General features: G+C 43.0%; 1 protein-coding gene across 1 annotated transcript in view; it reads right to left on the bottom strand.

Annotated features, from left to right (window-relative positions):
- Nucleotides 1-20,785, bottom strand: part of GRM7 (glutamate metabotropic receptor 7) — a 387,933-nt gene extending 367,148 nt beyond the window's left edge. Inside the window, exon 1 of the mRNA XM_030207271.1 lies at nt 20,312-20,785. Coding sequence (XP_030063131.1) covers nt 20,312-20,785 — 474 coding nt within the window. The remainder of the gene's footprint in view (nt 1-20,311) is intronic.
- Nucleotides 20,786-21,772: the final 987 nt, after the last annotated feature.

Below are 21,772 nucleotides of genomic sequence, written 5' to 3'. Positions count from 1 at the left end.
TTTATGGTGATGATATGATTTATGGCATCTTATGAATGCTTGTTGCTGGGCTGTCACTTAAGGTTTAGGCTTTTTTCTCCATTTGATTTTAGATCTGGGTGGGGATTTCAGTGAGACATTAATATAGAGAGAAAATTGTGGACATTATTACTAGTTAGCTATGCCAATGCACAAAGCTAACCCATTTGGAGACACTGCCCCATGGAAAACAACATTCAGCAAAAGGGATCCTACTCATGCTGGTCTAATACTATATAGCAATGCAGAAAATGTGAAGGGTTCTATATTGGGGAGACAGGACAAATGTTAAATGACATATCAGATTTACAAAGTGCTCTAAAATCAAAGAATAAGATACAAGCCATCAACCAGCTTGCAATTCCTGTACTCTCATACAACTTTGGAATTGTAGATTGGCCTCTTAAATACTTTGAAAAATTGGATATACAAATAAGAAAACTCCTCTGTGCTCATGAGCTAGTCTATAAAAAAACAGTGTTATGCAGAGGCTATATATTCCTAGAGCTGAAGGAGGACTAGACCTGACAAATAAAAGTATACATACATAGCATCCATCATAGGCCTGTAGACCTATTATAAAGCATCAACAGATTCAAATGCACAAAAGTGTTGATGTTAGGGCTGCATTTTGATTAAAATATTAATCACTTGATTAAAAGGTATGTTATTTATTTAGCTTTGCTCCCATTGCAGCTCCTTCTGACTCTGGGCAAGTCACTTAACCCTCCATTGTCCAGAGTCACAAAGAGCTGCTGTGGGAACAAAAATAAATTAATAACATACTGTTAATTGTGCAATTAATTGCAATTACACATTTTAATCACAATGCAGTCTTAAAAAAATAAAGAATAAAAAGTAATGACAACATAAATACAAAATACAAACTGAAAAAGTACAAATTAAAGAATCTAAAACAGCATGCAGAATAGCTATAAACAGCCTTACAGTTTTCACAGTTTGGTGACTTAAGAGGGAATTATATTTGTACTTCAACTAAATAAGGTCCTTCAGTACTTGGTTATCTCGTAAAAAGAGCTTGTGTTCCAACTGAAAGATTTGACATTCCAGATCTTGTTGATTTTTTAAATAGTTTCTTTTTCCAAGCCAGGAAACTAATAACTTTGTCATAGAGGGTAGTTTTAATTGCCTCCCGGACTATACTGGGTGTCAAAATTATTTTATTCCTTTCACACAAATGTTTAATCCTTAATGTAATTCTATCATGAAATTCAGAGTCACCCAAGCAGCTGATTATTAAATCACCAATTTAGCATATGTTAGGGAAGACCAAGATTGTACAGAATTAAAGATAAAGCTGTGTGGACAGGACGTAAAGGAGATTATTGTCTTTGGTATTGCACAGCAACAACTTTGAAAACAGAAAATAATCTATACATGTATCTGTCTGGCATGGGAATGTACTGTTGACCTGAAAGGTTAAGAATTCACCAGGGATTCTATAGCCCTCATAGACGATATCAAATTATTTAGTTATTTAGATTTATTTACCGCCTTTTTGAAGGAATTTACTCAAGGCGGTGTACAGCAAGAGTAAGTCAAACGTAAGCAATAGACAATTACAGCAGTAAAAATATTCCGATAGCAATACAAAGTACGGAATAGCATTGCTACATTACAATGTCAACACAATATACAATAAGGGGTTATTACTAAGGTGCACTTGCACTAAACGCTAAGACGCCCAAAGGAATATAATGAGCATCTCAGTGTTTAGCGCCAGCTGATTTTTAGCATGAGTTAAAAACACTAGTGTACCTTAGTAAACAGCCCCCTAAATTAGCCAGCACAACTCACATTTTAGAGTTAATGGGTTTATGGAAGTATTGACACAGGGATTTGTGGGTAATCGTTTATTATGATATTGTAGTGATTACCTCATTTTTGCTTCTAATGTTGTGAGTTTTTTTCTTGTTCTTGATATTTATGTATGTTTTAGTTGGAATCCACTTAAGTATTAAGCAAAATACTCCATCAGGAGTGGCCTAGTGGTTAGGGTGGTGGACTTTGGTCCTGAAGAAATGAGTTCAATTCCCACTTCAGGCACAGGCAGCTCCTTGTGACTCGGGGCAAGTCACTTAATCCCCCATTGCTCCATGTAAGCCACATTGAGCCTGCCATGAGTGGGAAAGCATGAGGTGCAAATGTAACAAAAAAAATGAATAAACAAATAGATAAATCAGTATCAGGTGGAACAGCTGGTTAAAATCATCAGCAATGATTTTAGCTATATCCAGATAGTCACAGAGAACCCCTGCTATCTCGTGGATGAAATCTGGCCTGTCACCATTGGGTATGTACACTTTCCAGCTTATAATTGCGACCCAAATCGGGAGATAGACATTTATCTCACAAAAACGAATAAAGCGGTATAATCGAAAGCCGAATTTGGACGTTTTCAACTGCACTCCGTCGCGGATGCGAACAAAGTTGATGGGGGCGTGTCGAAGGCGTGGTGAAGGCGGAACTGGGGCGTGGTTATCGGGCGATCAGAGATGGGCGCCTTTCACCGATAATGGAAGAAAAATATGCGTTTTTAGCGAGAATTTAGGGCACTTTTCCTGGACCCTTTTTTTCCACGAATAAGGCCCCCAAAAGTGCCCTAAATGACCAGATGACCACTGGAGAGAATCGGGGATGACCTCCCCTGACTCCCCCAGTGGTCACAAACCCCCTCCCACCACAAAATATGCCATTTCACAACTTTTTATTTTCACCCTTAAATGTCATACCCACCTCCCTGGCAGCAGTATGCAGGTCACTGGAGCAGTTATTAGGGGGTGCAGTGGACTTCAGGCAGGTGGACCCAGGCCCATCCCCCCCCACCTGTTACACTTGTGCTGGTAAATGGGAGCCCTCCAAACCGCCCCCCAAACCCACTGTACCCACATGTAGGTGCCCCCCTTCACCCCTTAGGGCTATAGTAATGGTGTAGACTTGTGGGCGGTGGGTTTTGAGGGGGATTTGGGGGGCTCAACACCCAAGGGAAGGGTGCTATGCACCTGGGAGCTCTTTTACCTTTTTTTTTGGTTTTTGTAAAAGTGCCCCCTAGGGTGCCCGGTTGGTGTCCTGGCATGTGAGGGGGACCAGTGCACTACGACTCCTGGCCCCTCCCACGAACAAATGCCTTGGATTTATTCGTTTTTGAGCTGGGCGCTTTCATTTTCCATTATCACTGAAAAACAAAAACGCCCAGCTCACAAATTGTCAAATAAAACATGGGCGTCTATTTTTTTCGAAAATACGGTTCAGTCCGCCCCTTCACGGACCCATTCTCGGAGATAAACGCCCATGGAGATAGACGTTTTTGTTCAATTATGCCCCTCTTTATAACATAAACTTGTGGTTACCTACAGTAGCTACTGCTAATGTGTAGAAGCTTGATCCAGCCTATGACTGCTTTCAGTGTAATTCGAAATATAGAAATGCTTCTTTTCTTATTGACGGCTGCAGAGAAAACATGTTGGACTACCCAACCGGCGTACAGTTTGCAACAGGCAATGCAAGGCATAGGAGTCTCCTGTAGGAAGAGGAAGTCTCCTGTTTCCTTCTTAAGATAGTTGAATACCTTTGTTCTTTTAACTGAATGATTAAATCCTTTAACATTCAATTATACTATTTAAAAGTTGCCATTGTAAAAAGAGAGAGGTGTAAAAAAAAAAAAGAGTTGCTTGCACTAGTAGCAGGACAGTAAAAAAAATAAATAACCAGAAAAGTCATTGACATATCAACGACTATCTCTGTAGAATCCCTTTGGAGGAAAACATGAACCAAAAAGCTGCCCTTCTACAATGAGCAGAAGGGGACCAACGAAATAGGAACCTTCCATGGGTCAGGGGCGTGACTGTAGCAGTGGGATGACCTACAAGTAAAGGGATTAGGCCTTCCCTGGCCTGGGATGCTTTCAGGAGGCCACTGACATCCTTAAATTCTAATGAGGCAGATCCTCAAAGTAATATAATGAGTAAAGGGAGTGGCCCAATGCCAAGTAGTCATAAAAGGCAGGAACCATGGCATGCAGCCCACAGGATTCCCCGGGGCATCAGATCCCACTCTAGCAGCCTAGCTCCAGCAGCCCAAGGATTTCCCCTGAGAACTTTCTTCTATATTTTATAGTAATGCTGTCACTATGAATAAACACAGTTGATGTGAGTCGGTTAAGTTGAAAAGCAGTGCTTCATTCCATCAATTAATGGATTCTATAGAACGGGCATATCAGAAAGTTTCACTGGGAGCTCTCCTTTAATTGTCATTTAAATCAAAGGTAGACAGGTCAGAGACTTACTTGGATGCCTCTGGTGTGAGTAATAGATCAATACAGCCTGAGCCCAACTGGTGTCTGGATCTGATCTTACTGAATCCTGAATATTCAGGATATGAATAAGTTAGACAAACAGAGTCACTGCATGCGTTTCAGACCTGTACTGACCTGCAGCTATTTCTGCAGCACCCTTTGGGCAGCTGACCATTGTGACAGCTTTCCCAGAGGCTACAATGCACTACATTTGATTTTACTGTTGTAAGATGTGGAATGTGTAAATTACTTCACATGGCCAGTGTGTAGTGTTACATCCTGTAATGCTTGGCTGCTACACTTAGAGTGTCTATCTGGCTGAAATGTTGGGTTAAGGTTCCTTGTGACTGGCTACTGCCACAGCCAGTATGCAAATATAGCTCAGTGTAGGACCCTTAGATAAATGCCTTAGTTCCCTTATATTTCCCCATCTTTGTAATGAAACTGACTCTTCAGAACACACAGCTGCTTTAAGATACGCTGAAAAGAAAGGAAGCGGAAATGCAGTGCAGCAGCCAATCTGCCATCTATATAATTACATGCCAATCTCACTGCCCATTTCAAGAATCAATTCTCAATTAGTCTTCTGAAGAGTGCAGGAACTGTCTGAAGATCAGGCACAGTGAAAGGTGGAGTAATCCCAGTGATGCATGAAGGGCCACATTGCTATATGAAGATGACTGTGCAAACAACCCTTAGAAGGCTGGTTCAACACTGATATGAGCAGGGTACAGGGTCACTAAGCCAAGGGAAAGATTTGAGGCACACAGTAAGGACCTACAGACACCAGTTAGAATGCCTCACTGGTCCCTTCTTTGGGTGTCTTCAAGAATGGCTAAGTGACTCAATTCAAGACAGGAAATTTGTGGCCTATCCTGGCTTTTGAACTTGCCCCCAGTTCTTTGCTTCTAGCACTTGAAATCAGCATTAGAGGTAACAGTGTATGAGGATGGGGTCATCAGAAATCCAGAACTGGCCTGAAGACTCTACAAAAGGCTCATGGGGCAGATTTCCTGTGTCTCACTTTGAACACTTCTGAAAGGACATGTGAAACCTGAAATGCAATATGCTCTCTGTAGGGTTCTTAGGAATAGTAATTTTCTGCAAATATTAATCTTGAAGAATCAATAACGCAATCAAATCAGAAGAGTGTTTATCCACTGCTTAGATCATTTCCTTGCCTTCCAGGGGCATAAACTTGAAGTAATAGTTACTAAAGTTTGACCCTGCAATACCAATGGGAGAAGTGATATATGCTAAAGCACACAGAGGGGCATCAGAGCATTGTAAACTGCAAAGGAGAACGTGATATCTTCAAGCAGACGGGACATCAGAGCATCATACTTGCAGAGGGAGGATGGAAACCCTCAAGCTGACAGGGTAAATCACAGCATTGTATCTACAGAGGAGGTAGTGGCACCCTCAAATAGACAGGGGGCATCAGGGCATCCTACTTGCAGTGGGAGGAATAATACCCTCACACAAACAGAGGGCATCAGAACATTGTAAAGCAGCAGAAATATCCAACCTCTTCAAAGAAAAAACACTAATTCTATATTTTGGTCCAAGTTCTAGATCTTCTGTCTTTGTTCTTTTGTAAAACATGCACAAGGCCATGGGAAAAATATGTGTATTTGGCAGTTTGTACAATTTTCAAGTTGTTGCTACAACAACTTGAAAAGTTTGTGAAAGAGAATGATTGAATAGATTTCAATATGGTCTTAGAAAAGCTCATAGCACGGAGACATTATTAATTTCTACAGTAGATACCATGAGAAGGGGTATTGATAAAAGTGTATGCTATTGTCTAATTTCATTGGATGTGTCATCTGCCTTTGATTCAATTGTTGGAGATATCCTGTTAGCTAGGCTACAGAAGCTTGGTATAGGGGGTCAAGTGTATGATAGGTTTGCATCCTGTTTGTCCGACCGTGTTTTGTTAGTTAAGAGCGTAGGAGGGGTTTCGAAATCTATTCTCATTTTGAGAGGGGTCCCACAGGGATCTGCTTTATCTTTGCTTTTGTACAATATTTATATGGCCCCCTTTGTGTGAAGTTTTTGAAACATTAGATGTTGAGTACCGGCTTTACATCAATGATATACTTTTTTTTTCCCAGTAATATCATGGGGAGAACAGTTGTCCTTGTGTTTGATATCTTGTATGAATGCAATTTGTAAGTGGATGACATCTAGTAAACTTAAGTTAAATGTGGAGAAAACTGAATTCTTGTGATAGGGAAAAAGGAGGATGAATGTTGGTCTCAGACTCTTCGTGTGGCTGCAATTGATGTACCAGTGGAAAAGGAGATAAGGTTGTTGGGTGTAATCTTGGACTGTAATCTTTCAATGAAAGAACAAAATATGCATGTAGTTCAATCAGCTTTCCATCACTTACGGATGTTGCTTCATTTAAAACCCATGTTATCTACAGTAGATTTCAGGAGTGTTAACCAGGCTGTGATTTTATCAAAAAATTGACTATCGTAATTCTCTTTATTTGGGTGTTCTAGAGTACAGGATCAAAGCTTTACAAATAGTACAAAATGCAGCTGCTAGATTAGTTTTTGGTGTTTCCAGATTTGAACATATGACTCCACTTTTGAAACAACTTCATTGGTTACCTATGAAATATCGAGTGCAGCATAACATTTTGAGTATAATTCATCAAGAAGTATATAGTATTTTGGTCAAGTTTTTACATCAAGAAGGTCTCTAAGATCAGATTTCTCCAAATGTCTGAGTTTGCAATTGGTTTCTTCAGTACATTATGTCTTTACTTGGGTCTCAGCTTTCTCTACAGCAGGAATATTAATGTGGAGTGCCCTTGCAGGTCAGCTTTGCTTAACCACTAGTTTCCAGCAACTTAAGAAATTATTGAAAACACAGCTTTTTGTTCAAGCCTTCCTTTGATATAGTACAGTTTTGGAAGCTATAACAGCAGCACTTTATGTTTTGTGTTATGTTAGCAGTATTTTATGTTATATTTCTGTTAATTGAAGATGTTTTGTTTTACATTGGTATGTATGTTTTTATGGAAATTGACTAGTTTATAGGCAGGTGAGAAGTATTTAAAATAAATAAGTACATTTTATAAAAGACACATTAAAAAGAACAGCAGTATTATGGGAGGTTTTTTTTGGGGGGGGGGGGTTTATATGTAAAGATCCACCATATATGTAGTTTCCCTGCTTACTTTGAGAGAGCAAATGGATTATAGAAGGCAAATTGGTAGTGGGGATGGAAGACCAGTTCAGCATTAGCAGCCACATCCTTTGGGGAGGCACTGCCCCCCCCCCCCCCCCACCACCACCATTATGCCTTTGAGAGCAGCACTTGCATCTAAGCAGCCATTTTTGCGGCTTATATATGTAAGTACTGGTTTCTGCAAAACTGCATATCGGGGGAGGGGGGGGATTAAGGAACTAAACTGCAAAACTTTGTTCTGTGTTTGAATTTTTTTTGGGCAACAGAGAGGTAGCCACAATCTCCCCTCTCCCCCCAAGCCAGATTAACCCAGTCGTCAGGACATACCTAGCCACTCCATTTTTCAGGATTTCTACAATGAAATGCACAAGATAGATTTGCATAGAATTAAGGGAATGTATGCAGATCTCTCTCAGGCATATTCATTGTGGGAATGCTGCAAACTTGAGTGGCTCACAGCCCAATGCTCAGAATTCCCACGGTAGGCCAACAGCGCTGAAACTATAATGCTGGAATAGCACAGAAATTTAGCTCGCCAATGCTCAAAGGAAATGGTATGCAAATTATATGCACACTCTTAAAGTGAAAGCAAAGAGAGGGGGACGTGCTTGGTGCATGCGCAGAAGAGCTTCACAGTAAGCACAGCTCATGTGCACATGCGACAGGCAAACCTGAGCGTGAACCAAACATTGGCATCTGTTTTCTACACCTTTAAATATAAGCTTTTCAATTTATGAACTTGGAAGGCTTAGATTTAAATGCAGGAAACAGGCACCAATGTGTGCTTTCACTCGTGCACATTTGATTTTCACTACTGGCGCTACGGGCTTCCTGCTTCGAAATGAAAGAAAAACTGGCAGATTGTAAAGAAAGAATCATGAGAAATCCTCTCTTCAAACAGCCTAACATCTGCTCTGAGCTGGTGTTACATTTTCAGCAATAAGGGCGGCTTTGTTTTGTGCGCTGTTCTCTTAGCATTGGGAGGCAATGGGAAATGAACTCATTAATATCCGTTTGACTATATTAGCATGCTTTGCACTAATTTTTGGCATGCTTGCTTGCTGTTTTCCATGCTAGAGCTTCCAAGTATTCTGCGCTCACGAATGCAGGTATTAGTCCATGGCTAATGGCCCGTAGTGCCCACATTTGCTTCTGAGCATCAAGGCCTCAGTGCGTCACAAGGATGGCATGGAGAACCAAATTTCCCTTAGTGGGAAAACATCTCCTTTATTAACAAGTGGAAGCACAACAAGGGGGTCAATGTTTTTAAACTTGAGTCAAACTGTCAAGTACAGGGGGTTAGAACTGAACACTGGAACACTGTGGAGCTTATTTTCAAAGCATGTGGACGCCTAAATGGATGTCCATGTGCTTGAAATGTCCAAATCCCAATTTTGCAATGGCAGAAAAGCAACATCCAACATTGTAGTACGTCCAGTGCATTTTTTCTAGTGAAAAAGGTGCTGGTACTCAAATCCAAGAAGACAGGAGGAGCCTCCACGGAAAGTCAAAGCAAAACAGCAAAAGTAGAGGCTGACAAATGCGCAAACCAATAGGGAGATAATCTCAAAAAACAGTTTATTCAGAATATTCATATCAATATCAAGGACCCGACACGGTCCGTGTTTCGGCGCCAAAGTTAATCCACAAAGAGAACAAAGGAACAGCCAACTGATCAGCAAACACCATGTGACAAGAAACCCCAGAAAGAGAACAAAGGAACAGCCAACTGATCAGCAAACACCATGTCACATGGTGTTTGCTGATCAGTTGGCTGTTCCTTTGTTCTCTTTGTGGATTAACTTGCATACATAAAGGAATTCAAGCCTATCACCTTCTTCTCAGAGAAAGTTGATTGTGACCCCTGAGCCAGGCGCTTTGGCGCCGGAACACGGACCGTGTCGGGTCCTTGATATTGATATGAATATTCTGAATAAACTGTTTTTTGAGATTATCTCCCTATTGGTTTGCGCATTTGTCAGCCTCTACTTTTGCTGTTTTGCTGGTACTCAAATGCCAGGCCACCCTTCAGGAATGGGGTGATCACTGAGACACCCACTCCACAATAGCCAGGCCCCCTGCAACCAGTCACAGAATCTATGACAAGGCAGAATTGGTGTGTAGAGCCAGAGCTCTTCCATTAAAACTCAGGGACCATGGGTCAATTTTAGCAGACAATGGAAAAGGTGCTGGTACTTATGTACTTGGGATTCTGAATGGAATCTTGCTACTCTTTGGGGTTCTACATGGAATGTTGCTACACTTGAAATTCTGCATGGAATCTTGTTATTCTTTAGAATTCTAGAATCTTACTACTTTTGTGGGTTCTACATGGAATGTTGCTACTCTTTGGATTTCTGCCAGATACTTGTGACCTGGATTGGCCACTGTTGGAAACAGGATGCTGGGCTCGATGGACCTTTGGTCTTTCCCAGTATGGCAATACTTATGTTCTTATGTTCAGTACCCCCACAAAAAAAGCCCCGAGTACATCCAAATAGTGAAGGGGTGTGTTGTGGGCATGTTTTGGACAAGACTAGGCGGGGCCTGAAATTACTTATTTTCACCCTACAGGGCATCCAACAGCGATAACCGAACAGGTAGAAACATCCAAGTCTGAAAAAGGCCATCCTACATTAGACCTGTTTCAGTAACGTCCAGGGTACAGAAAGGTGCTCTGAGCAGCTGACCATAGGAGGGATTAAGGCATGACACCTCCTTAACCCCCCCACCAGTGGTGGGTGTCCCCCCCTCCCCCCTGAAAATGAAACTGGAAAGGAATGCCAGGTTCTGTGACAGCTTCAGGTATTAGGGACATCTGAACAAAGCAGAAAGCAAGTCTGAGGAGTGTTTAGTGCAGTGGACTGTAAACTACTTGACCCAGGGTCAAATCCCACTTTCTCTCTTATTTTAAATTGTGAGCCCTCCAGGAACAGAAAAATACCTAATGTACCTAAACATATAAAACACCTACAAGCCTGAAGGGCATTGAAGTAGTGTATATTCAGATACAGTAAGTATTTTTCTGTTCCTGCAGGGCTCAAAATTATAAAATAATAACATTAAAGTGGAATTTGAACCTGGATTCCTTGGTTTAACTTCATTGCACTGAACACTAGGCTGCCCTCTGCTCTGCAGGAACATCTGCTGCCAGACACATGTCCTTGTCACCATCTCATGTATTTTCGAACAGGAAATCTCGACATATGTCCTGTTCAAAAATGTACATGAGCTGGACATCTCTATTCTGACTTAGACGTACCTTCAATAATGCCCCTCCACGCGGCAGGGGTGTTACACTGCACATGAGCTGGACATCTCTATTCTGACTTAGACGTACCTTCAATAATGCCCCTCCATGCGGCAGGGGTGTTACACTGCAGTCCTGCAAAGCAGTCAGGTTTTCAGGCTATCCCTGAGGATATGAATGAAAGATATTTGCATACAGTGGAGCCAGTGCATGCCAATATCTCTCATGAATATTCATTAGGAATATCCCTCCAGGACTGCAGAGCACACTCCTGCTCATAGAAGGCTCGTGGAAACCAGTCAGCACTGCAAGGAAAAGATCCACAAATAGGCAACACAATGTAACAGACAACCGTAGATCGAGTTCTCAGCACCATCTGCTGAAGAGGGTTCAACATGAAACGCCTTTCAAATCCTCCATTACTAAAGTCACAATGTGAAAAAAACATACCCACCAGGCTGCTCTCTCAAGCTCTAATTTTACAGTGCACCCCCCCCCCCACACACACACACACACACACACACACACATAGAGACTGACCTCTTGCATTTGCATTGCTAAAAGCTCCCCAGCTTGCCTTGGGGGGGGGGGGAGGGGGGAAGAGGGGTATTTCTCATTCATCTCCTTCTCTTATTTTACTTATTTATTGGTATCTGTCCTCTCCCCAATTCCATGCCACAGGGATGGAGGGGGGAATTCATGGAACATCCATTTCCTTATGGTCTGTCATGCTGTCGGTGTCTTATATCTCACTAATCCACCCCACACAGAAGTCATTTGTTTTTCTGTTAGTAGAAAAGCTCCCTCTGCAGGGAAATGTCTTTAGACTAATCAGATGGTATCTCTGCCTGGATTATAAATTAGCAGTGCTCCTTACAGACAGGGCTGTCACTCCTCATCTCAAAATGACCCATAAAATGAGTGGGTAAAGTACTGCAGAAATTGGTGAACTGTAGACTGAAGCAATGTAAATGCAAAGCATTTGGTGGATTCTAAGCTCTTGCACAGCGCTTACAGTATCACATAGAAAACTTCCGACAAATTCAGCATTGGAAACAAGTTGCTGTGAATGTTTATTTTATCTGATAATACTGCCTAAGTCAAGTGAATCTAATGGTGCTTTACTATCATGCAGAGCTGAGAAAGAAGCGGCTTCATCTCTGCAATCACAGAAACCAAGCGTGATGGATTACAGGTACCATTTACACACCTGGGGGCAATTTACATGTGTGAAATCAGCATGTATGCACCAGTAGTGATTCTACTTTGAACAGGAATTTAAAAGGAGGCATATCGTGGACATAGTTTGGAAGTCCATTGAAGTATGTGTGTTCTGCATTTTAGAACAGTAATTCTCATATATGTACATGCAATTTTTAGACTCCCCAAACTATGCTCAGAACATGCTATCTTTGAGTCCTGTGTATCCTGTAACATTTACAGCATTGTAAAATCCACATTCACACGTATGTCATTTACATGCATAAATGATGCTAACGAGTAAATGCCACACAATGCTTGAAAATTAAACGACCTTCTAAGAATGGTTTTACAAGGGTCAATGCCATGGGACACAGATTCATAGGGCTACGTTCTGAACATACTTTGAACAGTAATAAAAGCACATATATTCAGGAGAATGCATGTACATTGTTAAAAATGTTCTCCTTAGAGGCAACTGCTTCGGTTGGCCAGGGCTTTACGGGATCGATTGAAGGGTCCTTTTACAAAGCTCTGGTAAAATGTGGTCTGCGGTAGCGTGGGCACGTCTTGGGCCATTTTTTACCACAGCTGGGAAAAAGACTCTTTTTTAATGGACCGGGAAATGGATCGGTGCTAATATTAAAAGCAGAGTGCGCCTATTTACAGGCCAAGACCTTGCGGTAAAGGCTCATGTGCTACCCACGTGGTAATCATGCAGCGCAGGCCAACATGTACACACCGGTTACTGTTGGGAACGCCCCTGTGGCAAAAAAATAGAAAATTATTTTCTACTGCGGGATTTGGCGCACACCAAAATTAGAATTACCACCGGACACCCGGGCTACCCTGGTGGTCATGCCGATTGGGCGTGTGTTACCCACACATTAGCCCTCCCACACCTTTGTAAAAGGGAGTAATTGTAGTTCACCTCCTGATTTCGGAAATGATCCAAAAATGTAAAACATAGGGGTTTGGCACCTGCAGCATTTCCATGTGCTGGTTGCTGATCTGCCACGTCTCTGTGGAAGCTCTGATGCCACCGAGTTATGTCACTCTTATTTTCAGCATGTTTTACACAAATGGTTGGCTCCTGCTGCACATGTAGGGAAAAGCATAATGGCAGTGGGAAAGACATGAAAATACTTTGTATTCTGCAGGCTGGAAACTGAATGGCCACACTTGAATGTCCCTTTTCCGACCTAGATAGATCTCCTGTACAGAATTTAGAATAGTGACTTTTTTTATTTTTTTAATTGGGCCATTTCACACGTCTGCCTGAAGTTGATTCTTCTTGTGAGCTGCACATTCTGAGGCATGAAATGAAGAGGTCAGACATGCCTGTTCCACCAATTAACACACATAAAGTAGGATAGGAGGAAATTTGCTTTCACCAGTCCCAGCAAAAAAGTCCTGTAATGGCTGCTCTGACATGCAATAGAGAGTAGAGAGGTACCAAATATTCGTATTCGATTTGATTCAGGCTCAAATACGTTATTCATATTCAGCCACTGATCGAATACAATCTGGGGCTCTACTGTACTAAATCCTACTGAAATAAACACTTGATCTCTGATTTCATGTTGCTTCTGTTATTGTTTGTTATGTTAAAGCTCAATGCCCATTATTGATATTCAGTATTCGTATTCAGATGAATAATTTTTTTATTATTCATATTAAAGTTTCTTTATTTAGTTACTATACTGCTCATCAAAACTTTGTCTGAGTGGTTTACATACATAAATATAATTCAATAGAGAAAGGAATTCCATTTGGATAAGAAAGATAAGCAAAGATCAAAACAAAGTACATCAGCAGCTTCCAGGTCATCCAGGGCATCCCATAATACTGAAGATCCACACTCCCCCCCCCCCCCAACACAAGTAGATCAAGAAAATCAGCAAAATACTGCTTCAAAAAATAGGATCTTCACATCAATTTCTGAATTGAGCCAAGGAGACTTGTTGATGAATATAAAAGGGAAGAGTATTCCAAGGACCAGAACCATTACTGTAATGATTTTTTTTCCCAGATATTGTCATATTGAGCGTGTTTGAATGTGGGCACGGTAACTAGGTGCTGGGATCAAAGAGCACATGGAGGAGTAAAGGGAGTCAGCAAACAGGAAAGAAACACAGGAAAATTAGTCTGAAGAATTTTGAACACTAAAAGGATCATCTTATATGATATGCGCTATGTTTGAAGCAACCAGTGTGCCCCAAGAAAAATGATGTTACATGATCGTACTGTCGGACACCTTTAATAAACCTGATAGCAATGTTTTGATTACTTTGAAGGCAATGATGTCAGATAGCCTGATCAAATAAAATACAGTAATCCTTAATACTAATGACCAGAGCATGAGTCAATGTCTCAAGTGCAGCAACATGGAAGAGGTATCGTACCTGCTGACTCTGCCAAAGTTTGTAGAAGCAACACTGTATTACGGATGAAAGTTGGGCCTGAAATGTAAGTCTGTCATCGATTTTAACACCTAAGATTGTAAGTGTGGTAACCAGAGGAATCCAATCACCTTGAATAAGAAAAGAAAGAACAGGAACCGAAGAACCTTGTTTGGAGATCAGAAGGGCCTTATATTTATTGGGATTGAGAATCATTTTATTGTTAGAGAGCCAAGAAGTTATGCCCTCAAGCTTAGTACTCCCAGTGAATTAGTCAGATCTATAGAAGTGAGAATTTGAATATCATCAGCATATATATAGGGGGTCAAGCCTTATGACTGGATAAGGGCTGGTAGAGGTGCCAAAATATATTAATATAGGTGCTAGGGTGGAACCCTGCAGGACTCCACATGTCAATCTATAACTGTTTGACAGAGTGTTTTGCCAATTCATCATGTAGATTCTATCTGTAAGGTAGGAGCAAAACCAGTTTAGAGTATTCCTTACCAATCCTGTATGAGTAAGGTGCTTCAATAGAAGGTTATGATCTACCAAGTCAAATGCTGATAACAAATTTGAGTGGAACTGTAGAAAGGACAAAATCCTAAGAGACCTTCAACCAACTACCTGCTCCCTCCACCCCTGCCTATCACAGATAGTACAGCAGGCAAATATGAACCTCACAGAAGGCACCACAAAAATTGTGAATTCCTCTCTTTCTAATGGGCAACTGCCAACAGCATTAAAAAGGGCAGCCTTTGCTAAAGAAAAACAACCTTGACCAGGACAAACTTGAAAGTTACCAGCCAGTATCCAACATCCCATTTCTAGGGAAAACGTAAGAACAAACAGTCTGTGTTCAACTCAGTGATTGTTGAGAAGAGAGAAACTGGCTAAATCCATGTCAATCTGGATTCAGACCCGGTTATGGAACAGAAACAGTCCTCATATCCCTACTGGACAGATGATCTTCACAGAAACTGAGACGGGGATTCGCCTCGGTGTTAGAGCTGCTAGATTTCCCAGCAGTTTTGACATTGTGGATCATGATATACTAGTATGACTGACACAAACAGGTATCAATGGAACAGTACTTGCTTGGTTCAGATCCTACCTATCAGACAGGCAACAATCCATAATGTTTGGCAGCAACTCATGGCCACCATGGACACTGACCTGCGGGGTACTACAAGGATTGATACTGTCACCTATTCTGTTCAATATCTACCTCAAGCCACTAGCTGAGCTGATTTAGTCAGTGGACACTCAGTTCTACATTTACACGGATGATTGCAGCTACTCATACCCATTGAACCTTTCTTACCTACAGCCCTGAATAAACTGATTAGCAGTCTAACATCAATTCAAGAATGGGCTAAACACAACAAACTTTGCCTGAACCCAAGTTAAACCAAGTTTCTCTGGGTCCTTAACACAAGTGGATACATTCCAGACATCAAAATCTCTTTTGGGAAGTATGAACTTCCTCTCAAATCACATCAGGAACCTTGGAATACAGTTAGATTCAACACTTACTCTGATTCCCCAAATCCAAGCTACCTTCAAGAGCTGCTTCTACTATTTGCAACAACTACGCTGCCTCACTCCTTACATTGAGAAGGTAAATCTTATCCCAGTTGTACATGCCATGGTAACATCAAGACTGGATTACTGCAATGCACTATACAATGGTCTGACTACAAAGGGCCTGCACCAGCTCCAGTTGATTCAGAATGCTGCAGCAAGACTCACAGAAGGTTGCAAGCAACATGACATCACACCAGGGTGGAGTTGAAGGCAGAGCTGGGATTAAACCAGTTAGGGGGGATATTTAGCCCTCTCACAGGGTAAGAGGTAGATAAAGTTAGGAAAAGGCTATCCATATTTTATCAAGCAAGCTACCCAGGCACTGGTTTGAATATCAACCAGTGCCAGTGTCACTTTTGGGCAGATTTGCTGAATCGGATATTCAATACTTGAACTGAAAATGGTCTGAATATCAAAATTTATTGAGAAGGTGACACAAGAGATCATTTAGATCTGCGGTGGTCTCAGTTCATATGAGCACTTATAATTCCGGGAATAACGTGTATAGAATGTTTGTACATTTGGGAAGCTTGCCAGGTGCCCTTGGCCTGGATTGGCCGCTGTCGTGGACAGGATGCTGGGCTTGATGGACCCTTGGTCTTTTCCCAGTGTGGCATTACTTATGTACTTATGTTTACATGTTAGGTTGCAAACATATATTATTGAGTGAAGCTGCAGCTAATTTATGTTTTTCCTGATTTTGTGTTGAATAACCAACCACAAAAGGCCAGTACTCTTTGTTTTACCACATCAGCACAGCCAGAGCACCAGGGAATCATTCCTGCCCGCTGAAGGGCTTATGGGCCCACAAGGGAGGTTAGAGCTGATATGATTGAGCAAAGAGTCTAAGAGGAGCAATTTCGTATTCCTCATTGTGAACTTTATTTTGTTATGTTTTAAAAATAAAACTACACCATTAGAGAAGACAGAAGTACCTACAATGCAACTACAGCCTAATTTTCAAAGGAAAATGCTGCACAACTTTTAAAACTTGCCCTTTACTATATGCAATGTCATAATAACTGGGAGCTATGGTAATTTAAAAATGCAAATTCTGCTCGGCAATTATTTAAAACATTGACAACCTTACTTACTAAGGGTTTTCTGCCATTCTCTTCAGCTAGGGAAAACAATTCAGTAAGTCGGGCTCAAGATGATTTTGGTAATATATGCCAGAGTATGGTGGGATTCTTTCTCTCACATCCATCCATCAAGTCAAAAGTCTCTCCACTGTCGAACACATTTTATTACTCACAACTTGGAATATGCTCGTGAAAAATCTTAAGATTCCTTAAGGAAACCTTGCTTCTTAGTAATCTAATCCTTGCCTTATTCCCTCATATATTGGTTTAGACAACAGCCTGACTTTCACGCTACTGTCCCCCAGTGGTTATACTGATTTTACACAAAACTGCCAACCACGTGTTTTTCTTGTGTACACATTCCTTTTTTTTTTTTTTTTTTGCACAGCCTCCCTCTTCTGAGTGTCACTAAGAAATACAGTCTTAATTTAATCCATAAGACACTGCAGTGACATTGTTCATAGTTGTAACAAAATCTAATTTCATAGTAATCCAGAGGGAAAGTCTGGTTACAAAATATTGAATGCTTTGTTAATAGCCGACTGTCACAAAGGGTTCAAAGTTCAAACAAACCTTTGCACATCTCCATTAGAAAACAATGAATATCATGCCTTTGTGATAATAAACAGGGGACTGGAGAGAATGATATTCTGAGATGCAGATACAGCTCCTCTACACACAGTAAGGTGGGTAGCCTGATGGTTTTATTATTTTGATCAGAATGTATTTTAACCAGGATGTGTTATTGTGAGGTCTGCAGCATGTTATAGTAAAGGGCATCTGGTCTAATCCCAGAGAAAATGTGATTATGAAGGAATATATTTTCTCCTAATCCATATTACATATATTTGTCTTTAGAGTAGAAGCTGTATCATTGCTATATCTCTTATTTATTGGTCAGATCTCTTTTGAGTGCTGCTGAGTTTTTGTTACTAAAGGAACCTTGCTACAAAAACCCCTCTGTGCTTCTATGTGGTAGTGTGACTATACAAAGAGGAAGAAGCTGCTTCTTCAGTGGGAATGGGGGGTGGGGGTACCCCATACTAAGCCACCACAGGGCCAACAGCGAGGGCTTATTTTATGCAAAAAAACACTTTACAGAGGCAATTCTGGCTGCCATTATGGAGGAAAGAAGAGGAAGGAAGAAAATACTTGGATGCAAAACCCACCAGAGAACCCTAACAAGCAAATATAGGACAGTAATCAGCAGTACACCAGAAAAAGGAAAACAAAAAACAGCCTAGGCACAGGTCAGGAAAAAAAAAAAGCAGTGCTCAGAAAAGTGGTCTCTTCCTTCATGTAGCACCAGACCTGACTGTGTGAATTGTCATCAGTTTGCAACATTAAAAAGGGGGCCTGGAAAAACAAGAAAAGACAATCTGCACCTCCAACTCACTCAGCACCTTGCTTGATCTTTGTAATTGTTGAACCATCTCGCTAATTGGGTGATACTTAAAATGGTTCCAATTTTAATCATCACACATTTTCAATCGGCACATCAGCGCACACCCCCTCCCTCCTCCCCAACCCCAGCCTAATTGGAAGGCGGTCGAGTCAGGTCCTTGAAAAAGCCGCAATCCCTGAATCAAAGAAACACTAATATTTCTTTACATCTGGTTTCAGTTCCACCGTCAAGATGTATCAGTGGCATTTAGCCGTTTGCCAGCTCGCTGCCCTGTGGGTTTTCATTAAGGATTATTCAAGCTTTTGAAACAAGTGTTTTGCACTGTCCTCTACACTGCAGGACTTCTGCCCCTCAGCCAGAAAATTGACAGGGCAGGTCAGCAGTCAGGCCAGTGAAGGGAGCTGAAACTGCAGGCTACAAGTGTCCAACGCTTTCTGTCTTCAAGAAATACTCTTCTTCCTTACAAAATAAATAAATAAAACTGCAGGAGAGACACGTTTCTCCTGTCTACTGCAATCTGCAAATCCACCGAGTGTATCCTGACCCCGATCTTTACAGCCGGAGCTGGGACAGTCAGAGACAACGCCAAGTTCACCAACACTCAAAGAAATGAAAACTGCAAAAGCCCCACTCCCAGTCCAAAAGGATAGCGGTACCAGATTCGCTCAGCTCTTTCAAGCTCTAATCAACCCTGCGCTTTACAGACCCGAAGCAAAAAAACTTGAAAAGAAAACAGCTCCCATAAGCAAATCATTTCCAAACTGACACATACACGGAGGAGTTTTAAGAAGTCCCTGCAAAATAAATGTGAAATTTGACGGGAGATCGCAAGGAAAAAGCTTGAAGAGCCGGTTCCCCCCTATACAGGGATGTCGGTAGCACCCAAATCAGCGGATAGAGAGCAGGAATCAATGGGTGGGGTGATCTCCAAGGGGATGCTCAGTCTGGGTACTGGGAAAGGATCTCCAGAGGAACCCGAAGCTTTTCCGAGGTCTCCAGCACAATCAGCTGGTACAGAACTGGCCAGGAGAGGCAACGATCAGGGAACCGTTCAGCAGTAGCAGCTGCTCAGTGAGCTCTCCGTGGGGGGGGGGGGGGGGGGGGGGATCTGTGTGATGGACAGGGCTATTTAGGAAAGGTTTCCAACTCAAGCAGCAAAGAGGAGCTGTCCAGCAGGATCAGCGGGCAGGAGGGCCGGGAGCTGTCCAGCAGGATCAGCGGGCATGAGGGCCGGGAGCTGTCCAGCAGAATCAGCGGGCAGGAGGACCGGGAGCTGTCCAGCAGGATCAGCGGCCAGGAGGTATCTATACGATTTACTGAGGTTTGCTGCAGGATCAAAGGGCAGGGACACCTGTAACTGCCGACACAGCTCTTCCTGTTCATCTCTGCACAGATTCATTTAAGTGATCTTTTCCCCCCAAATAGAACTGGAAGTGTTTGAAGCAGATGTGGTCCAAGGAGAAGGACTCCCCATAGACAGACAGCAGTGCAACGACAATTGAAAGACGTGGCATTGTAAACCTTCTGCTTCTACAAAAAAGAAAGGAATCAGAAGCTGTTAGGTGGCCCTTGTGGGAGGCGAGGCTTCCTTTTTGGTAGGCAATCCATCAACCAAATTTGTTTTTCCCACTTCTTGCATGACTCTTGCAAGACTGCATTTTACAGATTGCACCCAGTAAATGTGCCATGTGTCATGCATTGAAGGGGTAGTGGGGAGAGGAGGGGGTAGAGAGGAGTCCAGTAAGAATTCTGGCGGAAGGTGCCCCCCAAGCCCAGGGGCAGGATCCCTAAACTAAGGGAAGGAGAGGGAGAGGCGAGGTTGCACCCTCAGACCCGGCTGCTCCCTACCTGGAAGAGGCGCAGGATGTTGGCCACCATGATGGAGACGGAGCTGGCCGAGGCGCCCACCACTCCCAGCACCCGCTCGGGCTTGACGAAGAGCGGCGCCTCCCCGCTGGTGCAACGCACATCGGATGGGTCCCGCTGGATCAGCGCTTGTACAAAGGTGAGCGACTGCTCGAGCGCGTGCGTGTCCCGGGAGCAGGTGTCCAGCAGGCGCGCGCCCAGGCTGACATTGGGCAGCAGCTCGGGGTCGCTGTTGATCTGGTCCAGCGCGTAGAGCATGGCCTCGAGCCGGTGGATGCCGTTCTTCTTCTTGATGTCCCCGCAGGGCCCCGCGCCCGGGGGCCCCTCGCCGTGCACCGGGAACAGGCCCCCCAGGGTAATGTCGCCCTCCAGGCGGATGGAGTGAGGCGCGTATAGCTCCTGCGCCGCCACCGCCACCCACAGGCAGGCGAGGAGCAGCGGGGGCCGCAGGGCCATGCTGTGGTTTGGAGGGGGCGCGGGGGGGGGGCCTCCTGCTCCGGAAACCCGGAATCCCGCTCTCCAGCGCTCTCTCACTCTCTCCCGGCTCCTCCCGCCGCCACCAGCGCTTTAAACCAAGCCGGCTCCGCCCCCCGGGTGGCGTCACCGCCGCGCGAGGCCAGGCGACGTCACCCAGGGGGAGGGAGGAGAGACTGGAGCACTGGCCCCGCCCACTCCCGTATGGCTGCTGCTGCTGCGGAGGCAGCGGGAGGGCTAGCGGGAAAGGGATTGCACCAGGAGGAGGAGTGGGGGAAAGCAGGTCCGAAATGAAGGAAAACCAGGAGTTTGCAAAGCAACATTAGGATCGGAGCCAGACCCTCGTTTCCACCAATACATGCAGGAGTAGGGTCTTTGAGCAAAGCAAGAATTACCTCGGCTGTGTTGCGGATATTCCCTCCAAGTAATGTGCAAATACTATCCAACACAGTGAGTGTAATGTACACACTAAGGGGCACCTGTTAGGACCAGCCTAACCAGGTTTAGGTGGGAGCACTTATATAGAGCTGCTGGAAACTGAACGCTGAAATGCCACAGATAAACGGGTAATTTACATTATTCTTTAATAAGTTTGGGTCCTGCCCAAGCTCCACCTTGCTGTACTCCCCTTTTGCAAATGCGATGCGAATTGAGTCTTTGAAGAATTGCACTTAGGTGACATGTTAGCTTATAGTCTAAGCATTTACACAGGTCAGGTTAGCGCCTATTTTATGCAAATACACCTGTGTCCAGTTGCTGCATTATCTGTTAGTGTGATCATGTGCTAAGAGGTCGCCCTAATTCTCATATTAACTGACTGTGCAGGTCACAGATCAAAGGCTACTGTTCGGAACACCCCATATCAAACACACAGTGAAGCACTGGATTTAGATCTTCAGGAACAGCTTGATTCTCAATCCAGTCCACAGGGACCACCTAGCCAGTCAGGTTTTTCAACACATCTATGAT

Source organism: Microcaecilia unicolor, chromosome 6 (assembly GCF_901765095.1).
Source record: "Microcaecilia unicolor chromosome 6, aMicUni1.1, whole genome shotgun sequence".
Taxonomy (NCBI): domain Eukaryota; kingdom Metazoa; phylum Chordata; class Amphibia; order Gymnophiona; family Siphonopidae; genus Microcaecilia; species Microcaecilia unicolor.
Note: the sequence above shows the minus strand (reverse complement) of the source record. Positions and strands in the feature narration are given on the sequence as shown.